Source organism: Sycon ciliatum, chromosome 11, assembly GCF_964019385.1.
Source record: "Sycon ciliatum chromosome 11, ocSycCili1.1, whole genome shotgun sequence".
Taxonomy (NCBI): Eukaryota; Metazoa; Porifera; class Calcarea; order Leucosolenida; family Sycettidae; genus Sycon; species Sycon ciliatum.
The window spans coordinates 14,256,348-14,278,702 of record NC_088653.1 but is presented as its reverse complement, the minus strand read 5'-3'; the positions used below and the strand labels follow the sequence as shown (position 1 = coordinate 14,278,702).

At 46.1% G+C, this 22,355-nt stretch overlaps 1 protein-coding gene across 2 annotated transcripts in view; it reads right to left on the bottom strand.

The window, feature by feature from the left end:
* Positions 1–1,414: 1,414 nt before the first annotated feature.
* LOC135827738 (uncharacterized) overlaps positions 1,415–22,355 on the bottom strand; it is a 192,470-nt gene continuing 171,529 nt past the window's right edge. For both annotated transcript variants that reach the window (XM_065340189.1, XM_065340188.1), the window contains exons 20-23: positions 18,581–18,856; positions 9,786–10,100; positions 7,645–7,932; positions 1,415–1,822 (exon numbers count right to left, since the gene is read on the bottom strand). In XM_065340189.1, coding sequence (XP_065196261.1) covers positions 1,797–1,822; positions 7,645–7,932; positions 9,786–10,100; positions 18,581–18,856 — 905 coding nt within the window. In that variant the 3' untranslated portion in view covers positions 1,415–1,796. The remainder of the gene's footprint in view (positions 1,823–7,644; positions 7,933–9,785; positions 10,101–18,580; positions 18,857–22,355) is intronic.

The following is a 22,355-nucleotide window of genomic DNA, read 5'->3' as shown; positions in this document are numbered from 1 at the left end:
ATCTTCCTCTGCCTACTCAAGCTCAACTGATGAGGGGTGAGCATGGACCGCCTCCACATGCCTTTTTGCTACGCTACCAGGAGTGACTTTACTCCCTCGCACCCAGACGCTGATTTTTTTTGAAAGAATATACTTCCAATTGGAGAATCCGACGTTGCAGTGCTTTTCGTCAGGGCCAGGTCAAATTGTAGGATATCACATTGAAAAGGAACGAAACGAGACGGAACCAACACATGCTGCCCTCGAATCGTTTTCAAACCATTAACACAAGGACGGCAAATCGTCAACCATTTACCTGGAAACGGACAATCAGGCAGGAGTTGGGACGTGCTGGCCTAGCGCAAGGGTAGGAAGTAACACGCTAGTTGGAGTTGGCTAGCTCATGAACGCTGTTGGAGTACGTGGTTTGAATATTTCCCCTACACGTGAAATGATTTCCATGACCGCGTTCCGTTTCCAATCGCTTTCAGCATTAACACGAGAACGAAAATGTTTTGAAAATATTGCAAAACACTTCGCGTTTCCATTTCGTTCCGTTCCGGAGCATAACCCACGAACCAACGCAAGCCCCCAACAACGCAACACAGGTGGACTCCATTGGTGCCCAAGGCTGACCGGTGCAACAATGATGAATGTCTCTAGAAAACGTGTTCGGAAACTTTCTTATCCATCTTTTATTTTTCTACATTACTACGTCCAATGTCCGCTTCGCTGATTCTGCTTATTGCCTTATTAAACATTAAGTTCTCCACACAACGATTGTAGAGGGAGTTTGTTGAACTATGCTGTTCATTAGCCATCCACTGTTTGCTACCACCACCCTGCAGCCTCTCACTGCAATAAAAAGACAGTAGCCTGTTGGGACTCCCCTAGTAAAATCATAAAAAACTACTACAGTCAGGCCTCGTTTATCCGGATCCCTCGCCATCCGGTAGAAAATCGGTGGTTACCGATTTACCGCATATGCCATGCGCACATACAGTATGTGTGTTCGATAATCCGGTTCCCTCGCCTATCCGGATATTTTCTGGAAAACAGATGTGTGCGGTTATGCGAGGTCTGACTGTACTACTACTATGCAACTCCAAGTTAAGTTTAGCCTTTATCTTGGGGAAACCTTTTGAATTAATGAGAGTCCTCCCGCTCGGTAGAGTGCTCAATGTTCGTTCAAATAGAGCTATACTACACAGGACACAGAGCATCACGCATCCTTCGTTGCAACAAAGATCCATGCCCTCATGCAATCATGATAAGTTGTCTGATGATTGCGGATAGGCATGAAATTATTTAGTTACAACAAATGATGCATGGCGTTCTGTGTCCTGCGATGGAAGTCTTTAAGTATAAGTTTACAAATCCCTGTAGGCTTTGTAATACCTATATGACCACTCTCCGTAGACTTAGAGGTTGCAAATAGGTTTGAATAGTCTCTTGATCATAGGTTGATGCATATAATATATACATATATACATGTATCACCACCAATATGAGATCAGAGAAAGGAAGAGAGAGAAAGAAAAGGCAAAAAACGAAGAAAACTGGGGAAACTCCTTCTAGCATTTGCTGTGCAGATTACGGTCTAATCATATAAGATAGGAAGGTATTCTACGACTGTGTCGCTATCAACGATGAAGCAGGCATCCATCACCATATTGTGACTATGGCTGCTGAGGGTTGTTAGAGGTGAAGGGAATACCATAATATTATGGTGTCTTGTGCACGTTCTGTGTTGTTTTCACGGACTGGACACTAATCCGGACATCAGCTCCCTGCAGATTAATGGTTTATGGCGACAGCTACCAGACAGAATTGCCCTCTTTCACTGCAAACACAAACAGGAACACACACATGCACACACGCACACGCGCGCGCGCACACACACACACACACACATTATACACACACATATACATGCACACACACACACACACACACACACACACACACACACACACACACACACACACACAGACACACAGACACACAGACACATGCACACACATACACATGCACAGACACGCACACACACACACACGCCAACACAGAAACAAAGCTTGCTCCCATGCTAGATAGTCAAGTTCACCAAATTCTCACCCACGGAAAGCCACACCAGATGACAAAATACGAACTCAGTGATTTCCCAATGCTAAACATGCTCGGTGACCCCCTGGCCACATTCACTTCGGTCGGAATATTGGCGTTGCAACTAAGACGCTGGGCTGTAGCGCTGGCGTTTTGAACTTCGCGGGAAGTGTGGGCTCAACGTGTTCTTCTTGCAACAAGCTTTTCAGGAAGCCCAAGATTGAACATATCGTCAAAAGGAAACCAAAGCTATGGCCCGGGGAATTATGGAATTTAAGCTGAATTTGCTGGAATGCCCAGAGCATTTCGTTTATGTGAGAAATTGATCCAGATCTGACTAGGTGATGCTTTTATCCTCACACCACGGCTGTTTGTGCGTGGCCACTGGGCAAAATGGCGTCGTATTTGGTTGCCAATGGAAACGGAGTGCACTGCACTCAAACGAGATCGATGATCCACACTTTTTCAAAAATTAATGGTCTTGACTTTTTGAGCGGCCTTTGGCTTTGTAGTTTCTAGATTGTCATTTTCTAGGTTCTTGTTTCCAATGCTTGTTGTAGAATGGTGTGCTCAGAGGAGCACGGTGTTTTGCCCACCAACCACCCGCTCAGTGACTACCTACTAGATCTAAATATTCTATATTCTACCTATCCTAACTGAGCGCTTCAGAAATAATAGAAAGACAGAGATGCTTGAGAAGAAGAAAATGACTGAAAATGTTGTGCAATGGAATCTAAAAAGGACTCTTGATGTCGCGATGGACCTGAAGACCGCGTGCGGATGAAGTGTAGGAGAGCAGCTGCTCATGAAGCTGGTTTGGTCTTCTTCCTAGCTCCTGGAGCAAGAATGTGGCGGTTGTAATCAGGTAAAGTAGATAACAAGTATTGAGTCATCAGGACTCGCAGCCGGTCGATGTCCCTGGGCAGGTTATCCAGTGACCGTCTGAGTTTGTTGAAACGGGCGTGAGTACCCTCGCCACCTTGCTCTCCGAGTACGCCAAGGCCCACGCCAAACCTCTGCATGCATGGGACCGTGTGATACTCAAGTATGTGGAGTTTTGGCGTGACTGTTTTATTGTGTCGAAGTACCACTTCTGTTCTGACAGAAGAAAGGAAATTATCTATCTCTTGCTTCAGAACTGTAAGGTCTTGTGCTGTCACTTTTTTAGTGCCTGCAAATAACGCTCTGCATCTTGCATAGTTGTTGAGCAGACTTCTGTACCTGGTCTGTATGCCTTCTGCTTGTGTGTGGAGCTTGTCCTGTGCTTGTGTGTTAGCTGTTGCTCTGCCCTCCGGGTTGGTGAGACTTCGCACAGTATTCAAAGGTGCAGAGACTATCGCTTCTGTAACTTCAATTTGCAATGCCTTATCCACATGATTCCCCACAAATGCACCCGAGTGGTATGCCTGCCTATCAATACGATTTGCTTTGAGAACAGGCTCGAACGAGCGGCTGCATGGGCCCATGCTGACTTTGGCTTGTTCCAGAATATTTTGGAGCCTTTCAACTTGAACACGGAGCTCTGCAGCTCGTTTTTGTTGAACGGCCCACATCTGATGCATAGCACCTGCACGTGCAATGTAGTGGGAATAGTCGGTTGTGCCAACTGTGGCGTTTTGTGCTTGCATCACAAACCATTGCAGTTGAGTTTATGTTGCCTCAGCTTCAGCTGAGGCCTGGTTAAGGTTTTCCATCATTTCGTTAAACTCTCTTTGTTGCTCGGCTATTGCATTGAACTCAGCACTATCTGTTATGCTCTGGCCTGACCTGGCGATACTAAGGTCTAACGAGTCTGTGTCCCGGATCATAGCTTCGTATAACCACGGGAAAATCCCGAGGTCCAGGTGCAGGACTGGCATACAGATATTGTCAAGCTCAACGGGAATGATGGTTGGGCGTATCACGTTGTTGTAGTGTTTAGCCGTAGAAAGTGCACCACCACTACCTGAAAGCCTGTCAAAGTCCTCTTTTAGTTGATCAAGGCTTCTGGGTTGAACCTCTGGAGTAAGCGGTGTTTGAAATTCGTCCTTAGTAGAAAGACAAAACAAACAAGGCCGCCGACCACTGGAACCAGACAAGCCATAACTCTTGGTCAAGAACTCGTAATCGCCAAACACAGTGAGTCTGATCCGCTTTCCATTCCACTCTGTAGTGGATAATTGTTGAAACTGGGCATAATACGGCTCCAGTGTGGTTTGCAAATTTGATGGTGAATCTTTAGCACCGAACACCAGGAAAGGGATTGTGTTGGCAAGAGAGTTAGGACTTGCAGTGTTGACAATCTGGAAGCAGAGCTTAAAGGATTCACCCCCTTGGTCACCCCCCACCTTCACCCATACTTCATCCTCAGGGATGCTACCGTCTCTCCATGTCAAAGTTCCAGAGTCTGCATGCAACTGACTATAGTGAACTACCGGCTCAACCAAGTTTTCAAAGCAGACCACTGGACACAACGTGACACTGCCCGTTTTGCTGCATAGTGGAATTTCCTGTTCAAGTAACTGAAAGGGGAGGCTATTGTTCACCTGGTGACGCGTGCACTGCTCGGATTCAAGGGGTACCCCAAACTCCCGCATGTACCGCCGCAATTTCCGAAGTGCATACCATGGCAGTTGCAAATCTGCCCTTAATGGCAAGTCCATTGCCTGGAGTGGTACCCTTTTGCAGAATGCCAGCATCCTTTAGCAATGCATCCCGCGATTGTCTAGACATGACACGAGTGTCGTGGCTTTGCTGGGCAAAACTGCCGGTAAGTCCCCCGCAGACAGTGTGCCGCAGGTGGTCCAACTCACTACTTCTACGGTGCCTGGTACGCTCAGATGCCTCCTCAGAGGACACACGCGCTGCTGTGACCCGCTCCCACACAACTGGCCTACCTCCTGTACGCTGCTGCACCTGACTACCCTCTGATTTAGCCGAAATCAGCTTGGAAAGCAACCGGTCTGAGACGTCGCCCTGTAACATAAAATCTGGTGCCTGCAAAACATCTGAAACAGGGGTGGAAGGGCAAATGCAGCGGGCATATCCAGTGCATTGGGATACATGACCCCGAAGGAAAGATAACATTATAGACTCAGAACACCCATCCATTCTACAGGTACCGGCATTGTCACAACTCAACTGATGTGCACTTGTGACAGAATAGGGCGAAGCCCAGAATTGGGTTGCAAATAGGTGGACAGCAGGGTGGGGTTGGAGCACCCATTGCAAAGCTGTGAGCACTTGTGTCATGCATATACACATGCTGCGCAAAACAGCGTTGAGCAGCACTTAGACTCAACTGCACGGTCTACGACTAAGGAGCAGATGGGGCAAATTAAGGTTTCCAACTGTGTAGAGAAACGACTGGGCAATAGCTCCATATTTGAAATATATGACGGAGTTGCTCTGCACAGTAGCTCGGAAAGAGGCATGTCTACTGCACTGCTTACATCACTGCATTGGTTTTGCTGATTTTCTGGCTTCGGCACAGAAGCTGCTTTTTTGTACGTATGAGACTTTGGGGGACGACCGCCTTTAGCAACTTTGTGCACGGTGATGCGAACACTACAGCCTACTCTCTTATGGGGCTCCCATACAACTAATTTTCCCTGCCCACAACCACCACTGCATTTTGTAACTGCACTGTCTGCACTAGATTTGTAGTCTTGCATTGCTGTTTTGCATGCTGCACAGAAGTACTTTGGATGCACATTCTCTTTATCTGCTGAAACGTCTCTCATAAAAAAATTCTTTAGCTCTGGCGCATAATCCTGGGCTAAGTACGTAGTGGACTTACGGCCACTCCGGACCGAGGGCAGCTAGCATCCTCCAACTCGGCACAACGAATTCAAATTTTCGACATGGACCTCCATGCCCATGCAAGCAATGTAACTTTGGGCAGCTCCTGCCAGAGATCGGCTTATCCTGCCGCAGCAAGCTTTGGCACACTTCTCAAACAAGCTTAGATCTATCAAGAAAAACTGTCAGCGTAGACCTAGAAACCTCCGCACACGTTAGGCACGCCGGCTAACTTGCCCTTGTTTTGGAGGGCTACGAGGGGAAAGGCGAAGAAGGAAGGTAGAATTGACGAGCGAAATGCTTTCGAAACTGCACCAACTTCGGAGTCTAGGAAGAAGACAACCTCGTGCACGCGGAAGCATCATAAAATACGTAGATTTCCTTTATTATGAGCAGCACAGACCCCTCTCAGTGTCAGTGGAAATACAGCCCGAGACAATAGAAGATGACGACGCCATTTGATCATGACTTTCTGAACGCCATTTTGAATGTCCGACTTTTACCGTAAAAAAACAGCCGTGACACATGGACAAATCGGTCGATGACATCAAAATGATTTTGACGCGATCTTTAAGGGCCTCCACATCGGTTTGGACCATAATTATATATATCACAACACGCTTCTCATCCATTTAGGCAGCAGCCGGAAGTAAGTGATCCGACCCTCTATGGCAAGGCAACGCCGCATCCTCCACAGATATCGGTTCACACAGCGGGTTACGTAGCCATCCCAAGACATGGTACTATCGAATGTGACACCAAGGTACCTGGCAGAACCCACACGTGGCAGCAGGGTACAGGCCTGTCACACCAATTTTGGAGGTTGGACAGCCATGGAAGGGGGTCCGGGGTCCGGGTCCCCGCAAACTATGTCCGGGTCCCCCCGCAAACTATGTCCGGGTCCCCCCGCAAACAATGTCCGGGTCCCCCGGAAACAATTTCCAAAAGTGAAGCCAATTGGAAACATTTCTGGGCATTTTGTGCCATTTCAATGTAACTACAATAAGAGACTTTTGGATTCTGCACCAAAGCAAGAAGACGCTATGATCGGACAAGGATTCTACATTACCCTTCCCAGGGAAAAATTAACTTAAACAATTGAAGCCAATTGCAAGCATTTCCAGGCATTTGGTGCCATTTCGGTGTAATTGCAATCTTCATTATTTGCCACGTTCGTTCTGAGCTGCGATCATCGCGCTTTGTTGCAGTGTGCTAAAAATAGCCGAAAAAGAGGGGCGGCCTCCGCCGCTGCGGCAGTGATGGCCTTGGGGTACCGTTGCAGTTCACCGGGAGAGTAGTATGCTTCTCAAGTAGTATAGGGGGAGGCAGGTTCCCAGAAATGGAGATCAACTGGCAAATACTTGTTCCTCAGTTTGATTAACATGCATGATGACCTAGCCAAAAAAGCAGAGCGAGGGTCCTGAGCTTTCAAGCTCTTTCGTCTGTTTACATTGGTGGACAGTTGGTCATAACTTGTAACATTTGATCCTTTCTTTGTTCGGCCGCATTAAATTTTCAGCCTGTACTGCTGCTGCCTGTATATGCTGTCACATTGAACTTTGGAAAACCCATTTCGGCCGCATTAAATTTTCGGCCCGTACTGCTGCTGCCTGTATATACTGTCACACTGAGCTTTGCAAAACAAAAATTCGGCCGCAACTAATTTTCGGCCAAATACGACCAGGCCGAAAATAGGCGAAAATAAATATGCCCCGAATATTTGTTGTCTTACAACAGCACCCCTCTCGAATTAGTCATGAATGAAATAGTCAATGTCCTTACCTTGTGCGCATATTGCAGTCATAGCAGAACTAGTAGGACGAGGCCTGTTATCACTGGCAATCCTTTCATGCGCTCCAATTGCTATGTCCATCCAAGCTGGTGGTAAACCAAGTTTCTTTGTAAACAGCCAGACACAGTCCATAATCGCCATTGGTGGCAGTGTCATTTTTCTGTTGCCACATTTCTGTTCGGCCTCATCATATTGGGTTCCCGTAGCACTTATCAGGTAGTAGAGGGTGTGGTTACGGCATTCGTGCTTCACCACGAGCTTATCATCCCAAGGACGCTCTGCAGGGCGATAAACATAAAACATGCTCAGAACCATTGATCTGTTCAAAACGCACCCCGATTGTTGCCAGTCACATTCGCATTCTCGTTTCACTGTGTTGTGTCCTGCCAGTCATTCCCCTGTGATGCAGCTAAACGCTTTTGAAGCTATTTTCATTCACCTGGCCTGATTTGTGTGTCCCAAAAGAAAGTGTCATCACCCTCAAACTATTCACATAGTACCTGGTCAGTCTGATATTGTCATTGTTGTCCCTCTCTCCCTCCCCCCCTCCCTTGTTCCCGAGTCATGTGATAGTTTTATAGTTTTATTTACTCTATCTGTTTGTATATGCTCACCTGGTGTGATGTTAGCTTGCTACTAGTATGCTTCTCGCTTTCTTGCCCCATTTAGTGCTATTTCATGCATTGCATTTTATTTTCTCTCCTCTTTCTGTTACATATAAGGCCACACGTTTTTATTTCTATGTATCTCGTCACCTGAAAATCTAAAAACGCATGCGAGAGGGGGAAAAAAATAAAACATGACCGAAAAATAAAAAAGTTTATTAGACCTTTGTTCTCACTAAAATCCACCAATACGCCATGCAAAATAGCATCCATAAGTTAGCAACTAGTATGTGGTAGGAGCTTCTGTCACAATCTGTGCTTGTGCAGCTAGATTGCGCACAAAAAATGCCGTCCTTGCATCATGTGTCGCGCAGGCCAGGCCACATTATGTACATGTGCATGAGTGTTGTTGTTGAATTCTTTATTCTCACGATGGCACCATCGCCAATAAGAGATAAATTTATGACTCGGAAGGTGAGATTGTGGGTTAAACAGTTGGAAAGTGATTTACATCACTTTGAACTTTACAAGTATGGGAGAGGGTGAGCGCTGCAGGGGCAGATTGAGTTAATCAGAAGTGAGCAGATTTCTTGTTTGAAGTTGTTGTTGTTGGTTTCAGTTTTATTTGAGTGTGCTGGTCCACGCATGCACAGTCAGAGCAGCACAGCGTTTTTTTTCTTTTTTTTCTTCCAGACCCCTGGATCGTATGCGCGTGGGTGACGAGAAACATAGAAATAAAAACGTTTGGCCTAAGAGTGTTTGATTAGTTTTCTATCCACTGCTATGTACGTTCACTGAAGATTGTAACGAGACTGAAACTGTTCTGAACATTTTTTTCACATGAACATTTCACATTGTTTATCTCTCACATGGTTGCTGCCATGCTAGTTATGCTTCACCAATATAATAATGGTTACTGCACAGTTTGTTCTCTTGGTTGCGATATCATATCCATAGAGAGGTGTTAGGGACAATAACAGAACATTGTTGGAACAAATAGTTGGTATTGAGCTACGCAGGATCCGTTGATGTCTATTTTTAACGCACTGTTCTAAGTCCAGTTTTGCTTCTCTCGCGTCTGATGCAAATGTGTGTTCAGTGAAGGGCAAGGAGGTCAGCTGCTTTGGGTAAGTATGCATGAGGTTCGATTATTCATGCTTCTGGTTCTGGGTGACTGTAGCACATGTGCTGGGAGTGGCATCATTGTTTCACCCGGGGAGAGGAGCATTTTATCAACTATGCCCAGACTAAGCCCTCGCCAGGCGAATCCTACACACACACACACGCATTGGGCGGCGTGTCATGAAAGGTCGTCGACATAAAGACGAATGTGGAAGGAAAGAATCAAAGGAAGAAAGAAAATAAATTTGAATGACAGGAAGACAGAAGAAAATCACAAAGCAGAACTAACCCGGGCTTCAGAAGTGCTCAGGAAATGACAAAAGAAAACTGGTCACTTATGCACAGTGGCAGGTATATTCACATGCCAGAAGGCATGGTTGTTCCAGGATTAAAGGGTCACTTACTTGTCCAGCATGTCACAATGAAGGATTCTCCTCGGTCATGTATCTTGAGATCGTTGGCACGAGCATTTGTCGAAGAGGATTTGTCCAAAACCCAGTGTTGCTTTTGTAATGTACTAAATATGTCAGTCCAGCGTGTCAGTGAGTCCAAGCAGAAGTGCTGGAAAGGGAATGGGATGATTGTCGCTGGACTATTATCACACCAGGCTACGTTTTCAGAGTATGTGAGAAACATGTCTATGCCGCTACTGAATTTAGGATCTGTAATGATACTAATGTCGTCATGGGTCCAACAAGTTCTGAATTCATTTAGATTGGCTAGAGAGACACAATGTAATGAAAGGAAAGGCAACACAAACACATTATTCGTGTCTGTTTTACAGGCCCGCAACATTTTCAAGGAGAGCGGACATTTAGAAACACTACCTTGCTTGTACTGCCCTCAGTAGTTGTTTGTGATAACAATACATGCTCTTCCGTGTGATCACCTTTCTAAGTGTACCCTGGAAATGGCTGCTGCTTGGCTAACTTGCTGGATTTTTCTCAGCCAGGTTGGTCATTCTTTGACTGCTGTGATAAATACATTTACGAGCGAAAGGAGAACGTGGTGTCATCTTCATCCGGAGCATAAAACTATGTGTCTCTGTGTTGGATCACTTCTAATTGTTAGCACATAATGCTCCAGGCACTCTCCTCGCATTCATCCGCAACCTCCTGCCAATTTTCTAAATCAAATGATATTCTTTACCGGCAGCGACACTGCGCCTACTGAACCTGGCTTCTTTCTGTTGATCGCTGAACATGGTCTTGAGCAAAGTACACGCCGTGTAACATGTGGCCAGGTCTCACGTCTTCTCCAAATTCCATTCGTTCGTGGACCAGCATCTCGAGCGTCCATGCAATTCATGAGCAGCGTGTATTGGAACAGGCTTCCGGCAAATATTCGCTGCCATGAAGATATTCTGGGTTTCAAAGCCCTGCTGTGCCCAGATGTTCTTCACACGCTTTCTCTGTCTTGACTCATTCGTCAGACATGTGCATTTTGATCTTTTGGTTTGGTCTCTAATCGACAAACTGACTTTTCTCCTCAAATACCTCAACTTCTCTATTTCTATTTCATACATCTGCTTCGCTTATTCCTTACTCTTTTCTTTCTATTTTTTCTTTTCTTTCCCTTGTCATGTAATCACTGTCACTCACATACAAATACCGTCATAAAAATAAAACACAAGTTTTTCTAATCTTTTTCTATTTCTTGTTTTTCATTAGCTTTAGCATGTTCATTCACATTCTTCATCATTTGTGAGAACTAGACCTGGTCTAGTGAGAAGGCATTTTACTGCCTGTAATTCTGGTGAAGTAAAATAAAGTAACAACAACAACTTTTCAAACTTAGGACAAACAAATTTGTCTGTTTCGGCAGGATTCGGGATTACGATATTGACCATAACGACACGTGAAATGTGCATATTAGCATGTCCATATGCACAAATCACCACCTTCATGATCTCCAATCTCCTTGCTCCCAAATGTATTCCTCTTCACGTTAGTCACGTGTGGTTCTGAGCCAAATTCGCCCTATTTATTGATGCCTGTGGTATGTGGAGTCATATGATGCACACGGTAGTTCTAGGTAACACCCCCTGGCATTTCGGAACTGTACTAAATTTTTGAAAACACAACCCACTGCCATTAACAAGATACAAAATAAATAATAGTTACAAAATTTGGGGAGATTCCACCCCCCCCCCCCCCCCCATATAACAGCAATCCCATTTTGAAATTCGAAAATGCATCATAATGATGCCTCCGGTACTTCTAGGGTTAAGGAGGCTCCAACCCTTTGGGGTGATTTTTTTCATGAACCCGCTCCTTTTTGGGCATGAGTGCACTATTTCAGGGTGTGTTTCCGTGGTGATACGGCTGTTTCAGGTGAATTTCTAGGGGCGGGTGTGTTTATCGATTTCGGCCTAAAATTAGTCTTATTTTGGGTCATGTTTCGAAATTTACCATTGTCCTGCCTTCTCTTTGTGACTGCAAGTGCTTTCACACATCACAGTGAACCATTTCAGCTAGAAAACCAAAGAAGTGCAGCGTGACACAAGAACAAGGGAGGTGCTGAGAGCAGCGGAGGCGAGGAAGGCCCCGCAACCCCTGTATCTCAGGCTCGTCTGGTTTACCGAGCTGCACGTGTGACCCCTCCCCCCCCCCAGCTTTAGCTATATCCTGAAGTCTTCACTGTGTCAGAAGCGGTATGTCGGTGAGGCATTCAGTGTCGCAAGAGACCGTGTCGAGGAACACCACTGTGGAGCATGTCGCAGGATGCTTGACAAACCGTGAGGTAAACACCTGGCGATTGATCACCAGCAGCACGGAACCATCAAGAGCACATTATGTGAATTTTCATTGAGGTCCAAGTACTGGCTGCGGAGACACGGACGGCCAGAAGAAAGATCAGGACATCCATCGATGGGTAACTGGCCCGTAAAGCTATAATTATTTAATATCACAAAATACCATCTTGCTTATAACTGTCAGTGTTGGACACAAATTACGGAAACATGTAACATTTTGGTCTTTTCTTTTTAAATCTAATCTTTGGCTCTCGAGTTGTACTATCACAATAACGTTCTTTTCTCCAGTGCATTCACCGATTGTGAATAGCAACTGAATAGAGCGTTGGCCAGTGGACAACCCTCATTTTGTGGACAACCCCATTTTTTAGAACACGGAGGCTCCACTGCAGCCAATTCATATCACGATCAGCCACCACCACCACCACACCAAGGTCGTTGACGCTGCAAATTCTATTCAAAAGAAATCTCCAATTTTTCGCCCTTGGGGCTTCATCAGGGAGTAAAATAATAATGAAATGAAACTGGCTCTGTAGCAAACTATAATCGCAGAGCATTGAGACATTGAGACATTGGCACTACAGAAGTGAGGAGAGGAGAGCACGAGGCATCATGCATTAGCACTATAACAAATGAATGGTGAGGACAACAAGAGGTGGTGCACACTGGTTACATGGTGATAATCACACAAAGTGAGAGAGAAGCGTGAGAGAAGTGTTAAGGGGGCGCAAGGGAACGCAAGCCAGAGCACACCATAAGAGTGAAACGTGTAACGTGGAAGTGCAACAACCGCACATGCACAAACTCAACAACAAATGCACACACACACACACACTCTCTCTCTCTCTCTCTCTCACACACACACACACACAAACAAACACACACACAAACACACACACACACATACACAGAGAAGTGTCCTATTCCGTTAAAGACCATCTCTCGTCCTCATTGATTTCGGGCCTTCTGTCCCTGATTTCAATCGCCTCCCTTAACGTTCGGGTAGATAGAGATGTCTCACGACCCACGATCTGGGCGTTGTTGAAAGGCTTGAACTCCGCCGCCGCTGTCGCCTCCATCACATTGCCGTGTTGCGTTCTGTAGTGGAATCCCCACGGGGATTTGGCCACTCTGCCCCGTGCCTCCCGGTAGTGCTCGCCAAATCTGACATGTAGAGGATGCTCCGTTTTACAAACATACTCCTTTCCACAAACAGTGCAAAACATAGAGTACACAACACCTTTCACCACACAAAGACTATCAGGCATACCCGCATCGCATGCTCTGCATTCTCTCGGCCGCCCACGTTCTCTGGCGAGCGAAAACTGTGGCAATCAAACAAGTCAACAAAGTCAACAAGCCGACCCAGGGCGGGGAGGCGAGGAGGCTCCTTTGGCAGCGGTGCTTAAGCTACCATTCATCAATGATCGCCTTGCGAAGAGTCCGTCCATTTAGTCCTGGTGTGCGAGTTGTGCTTACGTCCAGGGGATCATTACGTGATGTTCTGGTGATTGCGTCATCTGAGCATCTATGCTGCTTACGTGAGAAGCAGAGGAGGGACAGAGGACGTGAGCGGCCGAGAGAATGCAGAGCGTGCGATGCAGGTATGCCTGAGAGTCTTTGAGTGGTGAAAGGTGTGGTGTACTCTATGTCTTGCACTGTTTGTGGAGAGGAGTATGTGGGTAGAACGGAGCGTCCTCTACATGTCAGATTTGGCGAGCACTACCGGGAGGCACGGTGCAGAGTGGCCAAATCCCCGTGGGGATTCCACTACAGAACGCAACACGGCGATGTGGTGGAGGCGACGGGGTTCGAGTCTTTCAACAACGCCCAGATCGTGGGTCATGAGACATCACTCCCAAACCGAAAGATAATGGGGGCGATTGAAATCAGGGACAGAAGGCCCGAAATCAATGAGGACGATGGATGGTCTTTAACGGACTAGGACACTTCTGTGTGTGTGTGTGTGTGTGTGTGTGTGTGTGTGTGTGTGTGTGTGAGAGAGAGAGAGAGTGTGTGTGTGTGTGTGCGTTTGTGTTTGAGTTTGTGCATGTGCGGTTGTTTCTCTTCCACGTTACGCGTTTCACTCTTATGCTGTGCTCTACCTTGCGTACCCTTGCGCCCCCTTAACACTTCTCTCACGCTTCTCTCTCACTTTGTGTGATTATCACCATGTAACCAGTGTGCACCTCTTGTTGTCCTCGCCATTCATTTATTATAGTGCTAATGTATGACGCCTCGTGCTCTCCTCTCCTCACTTCTGTAGTGCCAATGTCTCTATGTCTCAATGCTCCGCTATTATAGTTTGCTACAGAGCCAGTTTCATTTTCATTATTATTTTACTCCCTGATGAAGCCCCAAGGGCGAAAAATTGGAGATTTCTTTTGAATAGAACTTGCAGCGTCAACGACCTTGGTGTGGTGGTGGTGGCTGATCGTGATAACCCCCATGTTGTTCAAAAATAAAAGTAGGAGAGAAAATTGGTTGATTTTCCTCAATTCTTGAAATGCTATTTTGAGGTTAGTCCAGATCAGCTTTGCGCCACAACTCTTGCAACGGGTCGCACCTGGTGTTTCTCAGAAGGCCTCAGGAAAAGAGCTTGAAGGGGATATAATTACCGGTATAAATATGTTGGGCCAATAACTGCTCATTTTCATGTTTGTAGTACATGTAGATTCAGGTTCAAATCAAATAGTGGCAGTAAATGACTGCCATCAATCATAGCACCCATTAGGTGTCATAATGCTAGGGGTGATCGACTGACCCAAACTCCTTATTGACTTGATCCAACCCTATCGACTGACTATCGACTGGGTATCGACTGACATTGCCCTCACACATGAACACAAGCTCACATATGTATCCATACATGTTCTGTTATGTTGCCTTTATTTTACTTCACCATAGGTACAGGCATTGCTGCCTTCTTGCTGTGGATCACAAATGATGCCACAGCTCCTAGGCTATGATGAAAAATATAATAGTATGATAGATTAATATGATCAAATATGAACAGCATGGGAAGTAATAAGGTGTCATGACTGTCAGCAGGACAATTATAAAAAAATACCATGCAGCAGTGTATTTTATGTGTGTTGTGGTTGTACATGTAGATAATATTGATGATGGACAGGGGACAGAACGTACTCATGTGTCAATAGCTAATGGAGTGAAGTGAGATCAAGATCTGAAAGAGATTTTTTGAAATGAACAGGGTTTGTTAGAGAGCGGGTAGCATCGGGTAGAGAGTTCCATGTGTTGCTGCCCAGAAATTGGATAGAACATCTCCCAGCAGGCACATGTATGTGTGCATGCATGGTCACACACCCATGCACAAGCAAGCAGAAGCACAGCACGAGCACATTGCAACGTTCAAACAGACCCCCGCGGAATGTGTTTCGTACATTTTTTATGCCAGACCTGGTGTACCTATGGGCTTTTGCATGTTAGGTATACGGTTTACACATGGTGCGAGTTGATAAGGGTTTCCTTCTATCGACTCAACCCTATGGATCGACTCAGTTATTCCACCCCATACTACTATTCCCAATAATGTGGAATGACCACAAGCGTATGTGGGTACATGCGCATCTGCACACAATGATACCTACACTTAGATGCACATACTCCCACTCACAAACAAGTACAGTAGGTATCGGTTATAGCGTGGGTGTTTGAAAAACAACCATAGTCAGCAATCGCATGTCACCACGTACATTAAAAATCAACATAATTTTGCGAATCGACCTTTTTTTCAGGATCACTTTTCAACGAGGACGAAGCAAAGTCGGCCGAATGAAGCCTAGAGGAAGAAAATCACCCTCTCCACTTCACCATCACGATACTGACATAGATACGAGATGAAACAACTAAAAAATCCACAAGAAAACTGTACGGCCATCATCGCGCTGACTTTGGTCTGACTTTGGTCTGAGAATTTCTATCACGATCAAAAATGTGCGAGGAGCACTCAAAAATAAGCCACAGACGTACCTTTATCGCTCTCTACTCCTTTTTCAAGGCACAAAAGTCGACTCTCCACTTTCAAACCAGGAACCAGACATACCAGTGGTCCTTTTCAGCTGCTCCACGAGCACAGAGAGACTGCATACCTGAGTACATGAGTACATGTATGAGTACATGCAGAAAATAGTCAATTTCAGCGTTTCTGCTCCAAACAGCAACTAGCTTCGACTAGAAACAAAGATTACACCAAAGGATCAAACAACAACCATTTTCTGCAGTTTTTTTGCAGATGGCTGCCCAGCACGCCAAAAATCACACCTCGGAGGAGTACAAAAATTACAACTCTCAGATGTCCTCGATTGCTGACAATGATTTGATTCTTATTGCCGATATTTCTTACACACGATAAATCACGTGTGACATATGTGACATACAGGTATCATAATTATAATTATGCGCTCACGTTTGGCATGTGGACATGTACAATCATATACAATCATGTAGGTCTACACATGATACACACGGATCAGACTCGCGGTTGTGCTAGGCGACTGCGGAGCAGCACATACAAGAGAAGTCGGAAGAAAGAGTCCGACTGGACAGAAAAAGTGATTCTCCAATGCTCAGTTGGACATAACTCTCTTTTTGTGTTGAACCTTATTGTATTGAGTATGCACAGAGCACAGATGTTATAACTACAGGCGATACACTTTGCACAAATCTGGCATATTTTGCTACACAAAATCCATTCTTAGGGCCGGTATATTCTACTATGCGATAATAATGCTTGTAAGAATAAATATACACATAAAATATGTGTTATGATTATGAAAAAATGAGTGTTCATTCTTGTAGGCAGTATATTCTTGTATACGACCAAACAATAACCGATACGCACTTTACACTTGTTGCACACACAAATATGTAACACACGTGCACCTGCAGTAGCATACACACACACACATATAAAAGGCTTTCTCTTGAGTGTAGACACCATATTAAATAATCAAACCGTCCACATACATGCACTTGTGGAGGTGCGCATGAGCGCACACAGTCGCATAACATTCGTGTACGTGCGAGCGAGCGAGCGAACGCACACACACACACACACACACACACACACACACACACACACACACACACACACACACACACACACACACACACACACACACACACACACACACACACAAATCCTTGATGCAGTACAACGCAACATTTACTCCACACGCCGACAATAGACAGTAGTCATACAATACAATATACTCATTTCACAGTGGCTCATAGCATCAAGAGTACATACCCCGCCCCCCCCCCCCCTTCCACCGAATGTGTATCGCCTGATCCAGCTCTGCATAGGGTCTTGGTCGATCGTAACGGAACTTTGCGTCATAATACCGTACACATCTGAGAGGAACCCAGGTAGTGGCGGGGACCCTAGGATCAAAAATAACGATGCCGTGCCTCCACACCGGCCTTGTGCTGGTGTGGAATGTACAAATGACATCGGAAGATCCGACTGCGCTCGACCACGGCCCTATGCAGAGCTGCGTGATGCGTAGGGGGCTGGGGTATGTACTCTTGATAGCATGCATGTGCATTGGAAGGGACACATGTTACGACTTACCGCGGGCGATGTTTCCAGCTGACAATTAACAGCTTTTGTAGTTTGTAGTTTAGGTTTTGGGGACACAGCTCATGCACATCTTGGTGGCGCATCCCTTCTCGCCATTGGTGTTTTCCTTACCTGAGCTTTCCAAGTTGGAAGGCTGTTGGTTTGCGCTTTGTAGATGTGTTGGATCTAGGTGTCAGGTCGTCAAATGTCTGAATATCCTTGCATGCTTTGTGCCTTGTTGTCGTACTGTCTGAATGGAAATTATCTCGTTACCGCCGGGGTGCGATAGTCATAACTACATGTACTAACTTATTGGTCCTTTTCTCTTTCCATGTTATAACTGGATCAACATCCAAGTTTCAATTTTAGCAGAATTGCGTTTTTTGAGCTTTTTATTGTGTTGAGTTGAAATCCTATTATACTGTGGTTGCATGTTAGGGAATTCGACTGGGGGGGTTGTGTGCTATTGTATTTACGTCAGAGTACATGTACAAGGATTACTTGTATGACATTATTCATACAACTGCCACGCTCAGTCAGCTAGCGCTAATATGGAGGCTGTAGCACTAGTAAATGTATGTTTTATTTATTTTTTATTTTATTTTACTAGAGCCACTATGTAGTCTGTACATAAGGCACTTTCCTTATGTGTGTTGGGGCATTCTATTCCGGTTCACGGAACACAGCACCTGGTTCTTGCTGTCGGTGCCCCATATGTTGTGGGCATACGTTGGTATTGTACATACCCGGAATGACATGTACACACGCATGTACCCCTATTGTCAATATGCTTGCAAAACGTTGCTAGCACCAGCCATGGACCACTCACATCACATGCAATGCTGAAAACAAATACTCACTTGATGACTTGCACATGACTTCAGCAATGAGTGTGTCTTTCTTCTGCCCGTTTGTTGCCATATTGAAAGCGATCGGAACATTTGATACTGGGTTAAGCACCCAGATGTAACGATTGGCGAGTTTGGCGTTGTTGGCCAGAATGAAATTTTGGATAGCTAGAACTTCGGCCAGCGTCATTAGCTCTGTGCCCACGTCCTCGCAAGCCATGATAGCCCGATCAGCTGTTGTGTTATAATAGCCGTAGTACCAGTGTTGTCCGCCGGATTTTTGGGATGCTTCACGAAAGCAGAATAAGCACAAAAGAAACTATTGAGAACATCAGAGGAATCACAGTTGGCTGATTTCGCGACCAAGCTAGTAATACGTCTGGTCGGCTGGGCTTGACCCTTTACCGGTCTACCATAAGCGTTCCGATACTATAGTATCGGTACGTTTGGCCCTCATTTTTTTGGGGTATTGTTCCTAGGAGACAGCTAAAATGGCGCTCTACGCGTAGCTGAGGTCCAAGGCTTTCTGACGATGTGCAAAACAACCATGCTTACCATACAATCTTTTGCCGTATCGATCGACTGAAGTTTGTTGAAATTGGAAAAGACGACCATCCGCCATGCGCGCATTTCAAGAATGCGAGTGCATCTCTTGGGGCCGTGTTTGACAAGCGGCCTGAGAGCAGTAACATCACCAGTCCAGGCTGGATCTCCCGGGAGGTTTTGCAGTGTAGTGTGTCGAGAAAAAGAGCTCCGTTGAGTCCTGCTAGTTCAAAAATATATCGTCCACGAATGAAGAAACAAAATTCTCCAAACAGAGAGGAAGGCTTCTTGCTGCCGACACGGCGACAGCGACTGTCACAAGGACTCGTCAGGTGCGATCAGCTGATTCGCCTGGCCGTGAGAATCACGGCATGCGTAAGCTCGCGACTGAGTACTCATCTGAGCGAGAGTGAATCTGACGCGAGCAGCGCTGAGATGAACAAACTGAAACTGCGATATCTTGGAATGGGAATTTCTGCTGCTGGCGTATCACCGATGGCGAGGTGTTGGTGTTCAATGGCGGTATTGTAGAGAGCCTACATTTCTTGTAAAGTCGTAGCCCTTACCTGATTGTTTATCGTACGACTTCAGCTCCATCACGAACTTGGCATGCCCTTCGTGCTGTGATATTCGTGTATTTCATTCGCAATTGTATTTTCTCTCAGCTTGTGGGGCTACCATGGGCCCTATCCTTGCCTGGACCTAGTCATATTTGAATTTTCTGGAAGTGTTCAGGCATACTGATTTTGAAAATATTTGGTTTACCCATACCTACATCACATGGTTCTTGAGTTATTGCTGGTTGTGTGTACATGTATTTGCGTGACCACCCCTCACATACATTGAGTTAGACCGGCAAAGGGTTAATGCACAATTACAAGACAGTAGACCACACAGTGAAACCTGTTATGGCGACCATTCGCTTACTTGCCGACCATACCGGTTTTCCTGGTATTATACCGGGAAACCAGGGTCACTACCGGCATACCGGGGCTTCTTGACTTTGATCGAATTATTAATGTTGGGTTAGCTTTTGGGCTAACCCTAGTTAGCGATAAGACCGATGCGCTGCTCTCTATCTCATGCTAGCTGCGACCGAGCTGGCTTTACACGTGCACTCAACTGCTGCGCATGCGCGCCCAAATCGCCTTGGGTAGCTCTTGCTGCGCTGACTTTGGCTTGCGCTTTCCTTTGCAGTGTCACTGAGCAGCAACCGGAATTTGTTAGAATCCCCTGAGACAAGGGCGTTGAGCCAGCCACGGCAATAGTAAGCTAGGAAAACAAAGCAAATATCAATAAAAGCAAAAAAAGGAATGGAAAATTAGAAAGAAAAACGAATAACTACCGGTATTGGCACTGAACCATGAGTCTTCAAGAAAAGGTTTTTTTGTGATGTGGCGAGGGCACATGCGGCCCTGCATTTCACCGAATCACACATGCAGGGGCGTTCTGACAATAAAGAAACTCAGGTTTTGGTCCCCTAATGAGCAATGGGTTAGAAATGAATAAAAAGAAGAAAACTGAGGATATGTCCCCCAGCATCCTTTTGGGGTTTTCTTGAAATAACCAATTTGGAATTTTTCCACTCGAACATTTTGAATATGTCCAAACGCATACCTGTGCAGGAAAGCTTGCCCTCTCGGATGTCAAGTCAGCAATTTCTACTTCAACACAACTTCTAATGCTGGAGAACAAAGTGTATTGTTGACTCTGACAAGGAAAAGCAGTGGTGGTCACTTGTAACTCCGAGAAAGACACGCTTTTCCTTGCGCCACCAACATTTTCCTGTGCGACATTTGATGCAACGGCGAATGAAGTTTTGTGTGTAGTTTTTAATTATACGGATTTTTGGTCTTTGATCACTTAAAATGGTGTTAGATCTACCCCCCCCCCCCCCATCTACCAAATTAGGAACTGAATCGGTGCCTTGATCCCAGGTCAATGATGGTTTCACACACATGCAGAAAACACATATGAACAAGGCTTTCCCCAAATCGCCCCTTTTTTGTCGCCTATTCGGTTTTCGCTCAGCTAAAAATACGTCCAAAATCAGCTGATTGTGTAGCGTTGGTCACGCGTTGGTCAGGCTACAAGCTCAGCATTTGCGTATACGCTCTGGGTACTGTTCAATACGAGGTTCACTACAAGCTCAGCATTTGCGTATACGCTCAGCGTACTGTTCAATACGACGTTCGTTCTACCATACAACGGTCGCATGACAGTACGTTGCTGTTTGTGATTATTTTCCATTAGCATCCACCACCTCACAACAGAGCAACCGAGTTCTGCATTAAGCTGGGAGTGCTGATTCGAGCAACTGGTATAATGGCTCTGCTTGGAGCCGCTAGATGGGTCGCAGCTGAGCCAGCAAATGACTCCGCTTGGAGCAGGCGAATGACTCCGCATGGAGCCGGCAAATGACTCCGCATGGTACCGGCAAATGACTCCGCATGGAGCCAGCAAATGACTCCGCATGGAGCAGGCGAATGACTCGGCATGAAGCCGGCAAATAACTCCGCATGGAGCCAGCGAATGACTCCGCATGCAGCCGGCGAATGACTCCGCATGCAGCCGGCAAATGACTCCGCATGCAGCTGGCGAATGACTCCTCATGGAGCCGCCAAATGACTCCGCATGGAGCCGTCGAATTACTCCGCATGGAGCAGCCAATTACTCGGCATGGAGCCGCCGAATGACTCCGCATGGAGCCGCCAATGCCTCCGCATGGAGCCGCCAATGACTCTGAATAGAGCCGCCAAATGATAGAGATGCATAACCAGTTGAGAGCATATATTCTCAAGGACTATACAGATACCGTCATGTGTGCGCTGAAAACATGAGTAGAGCTAGTGGGTGGGAGGGTGGGAAGGAAATTGTTTGGGAATACCTGTTCCGCAAGTTGCACGCTCGAAAATCCAAACAGCAATGACATGCAAGAGACGTTGTACAGGATTTTGAAGGGCGCGTGCCCACGTGACTCGCACATGCGTGCAGGTTGGGACAGCTCGCTGGGCTGGCTGCTAACTCGCATTAGCATGCTAACGCTCATTTAGCACCCCCCACCTCACAACAGAGCAACCGAGTTTTGCATTAAGCTGGGAGTGCCGATTCGAGCAACTGGTATAATGGCTCTGCTTGGAGCCGCTAGATGGCTCGCAGCTGAGCCAGCAAATGACTCCGCTTGGAGCATGCGAATGACTCCGCATGGAGCCGGCGAATGACTCCGCATGGAGCCGGCAAATGA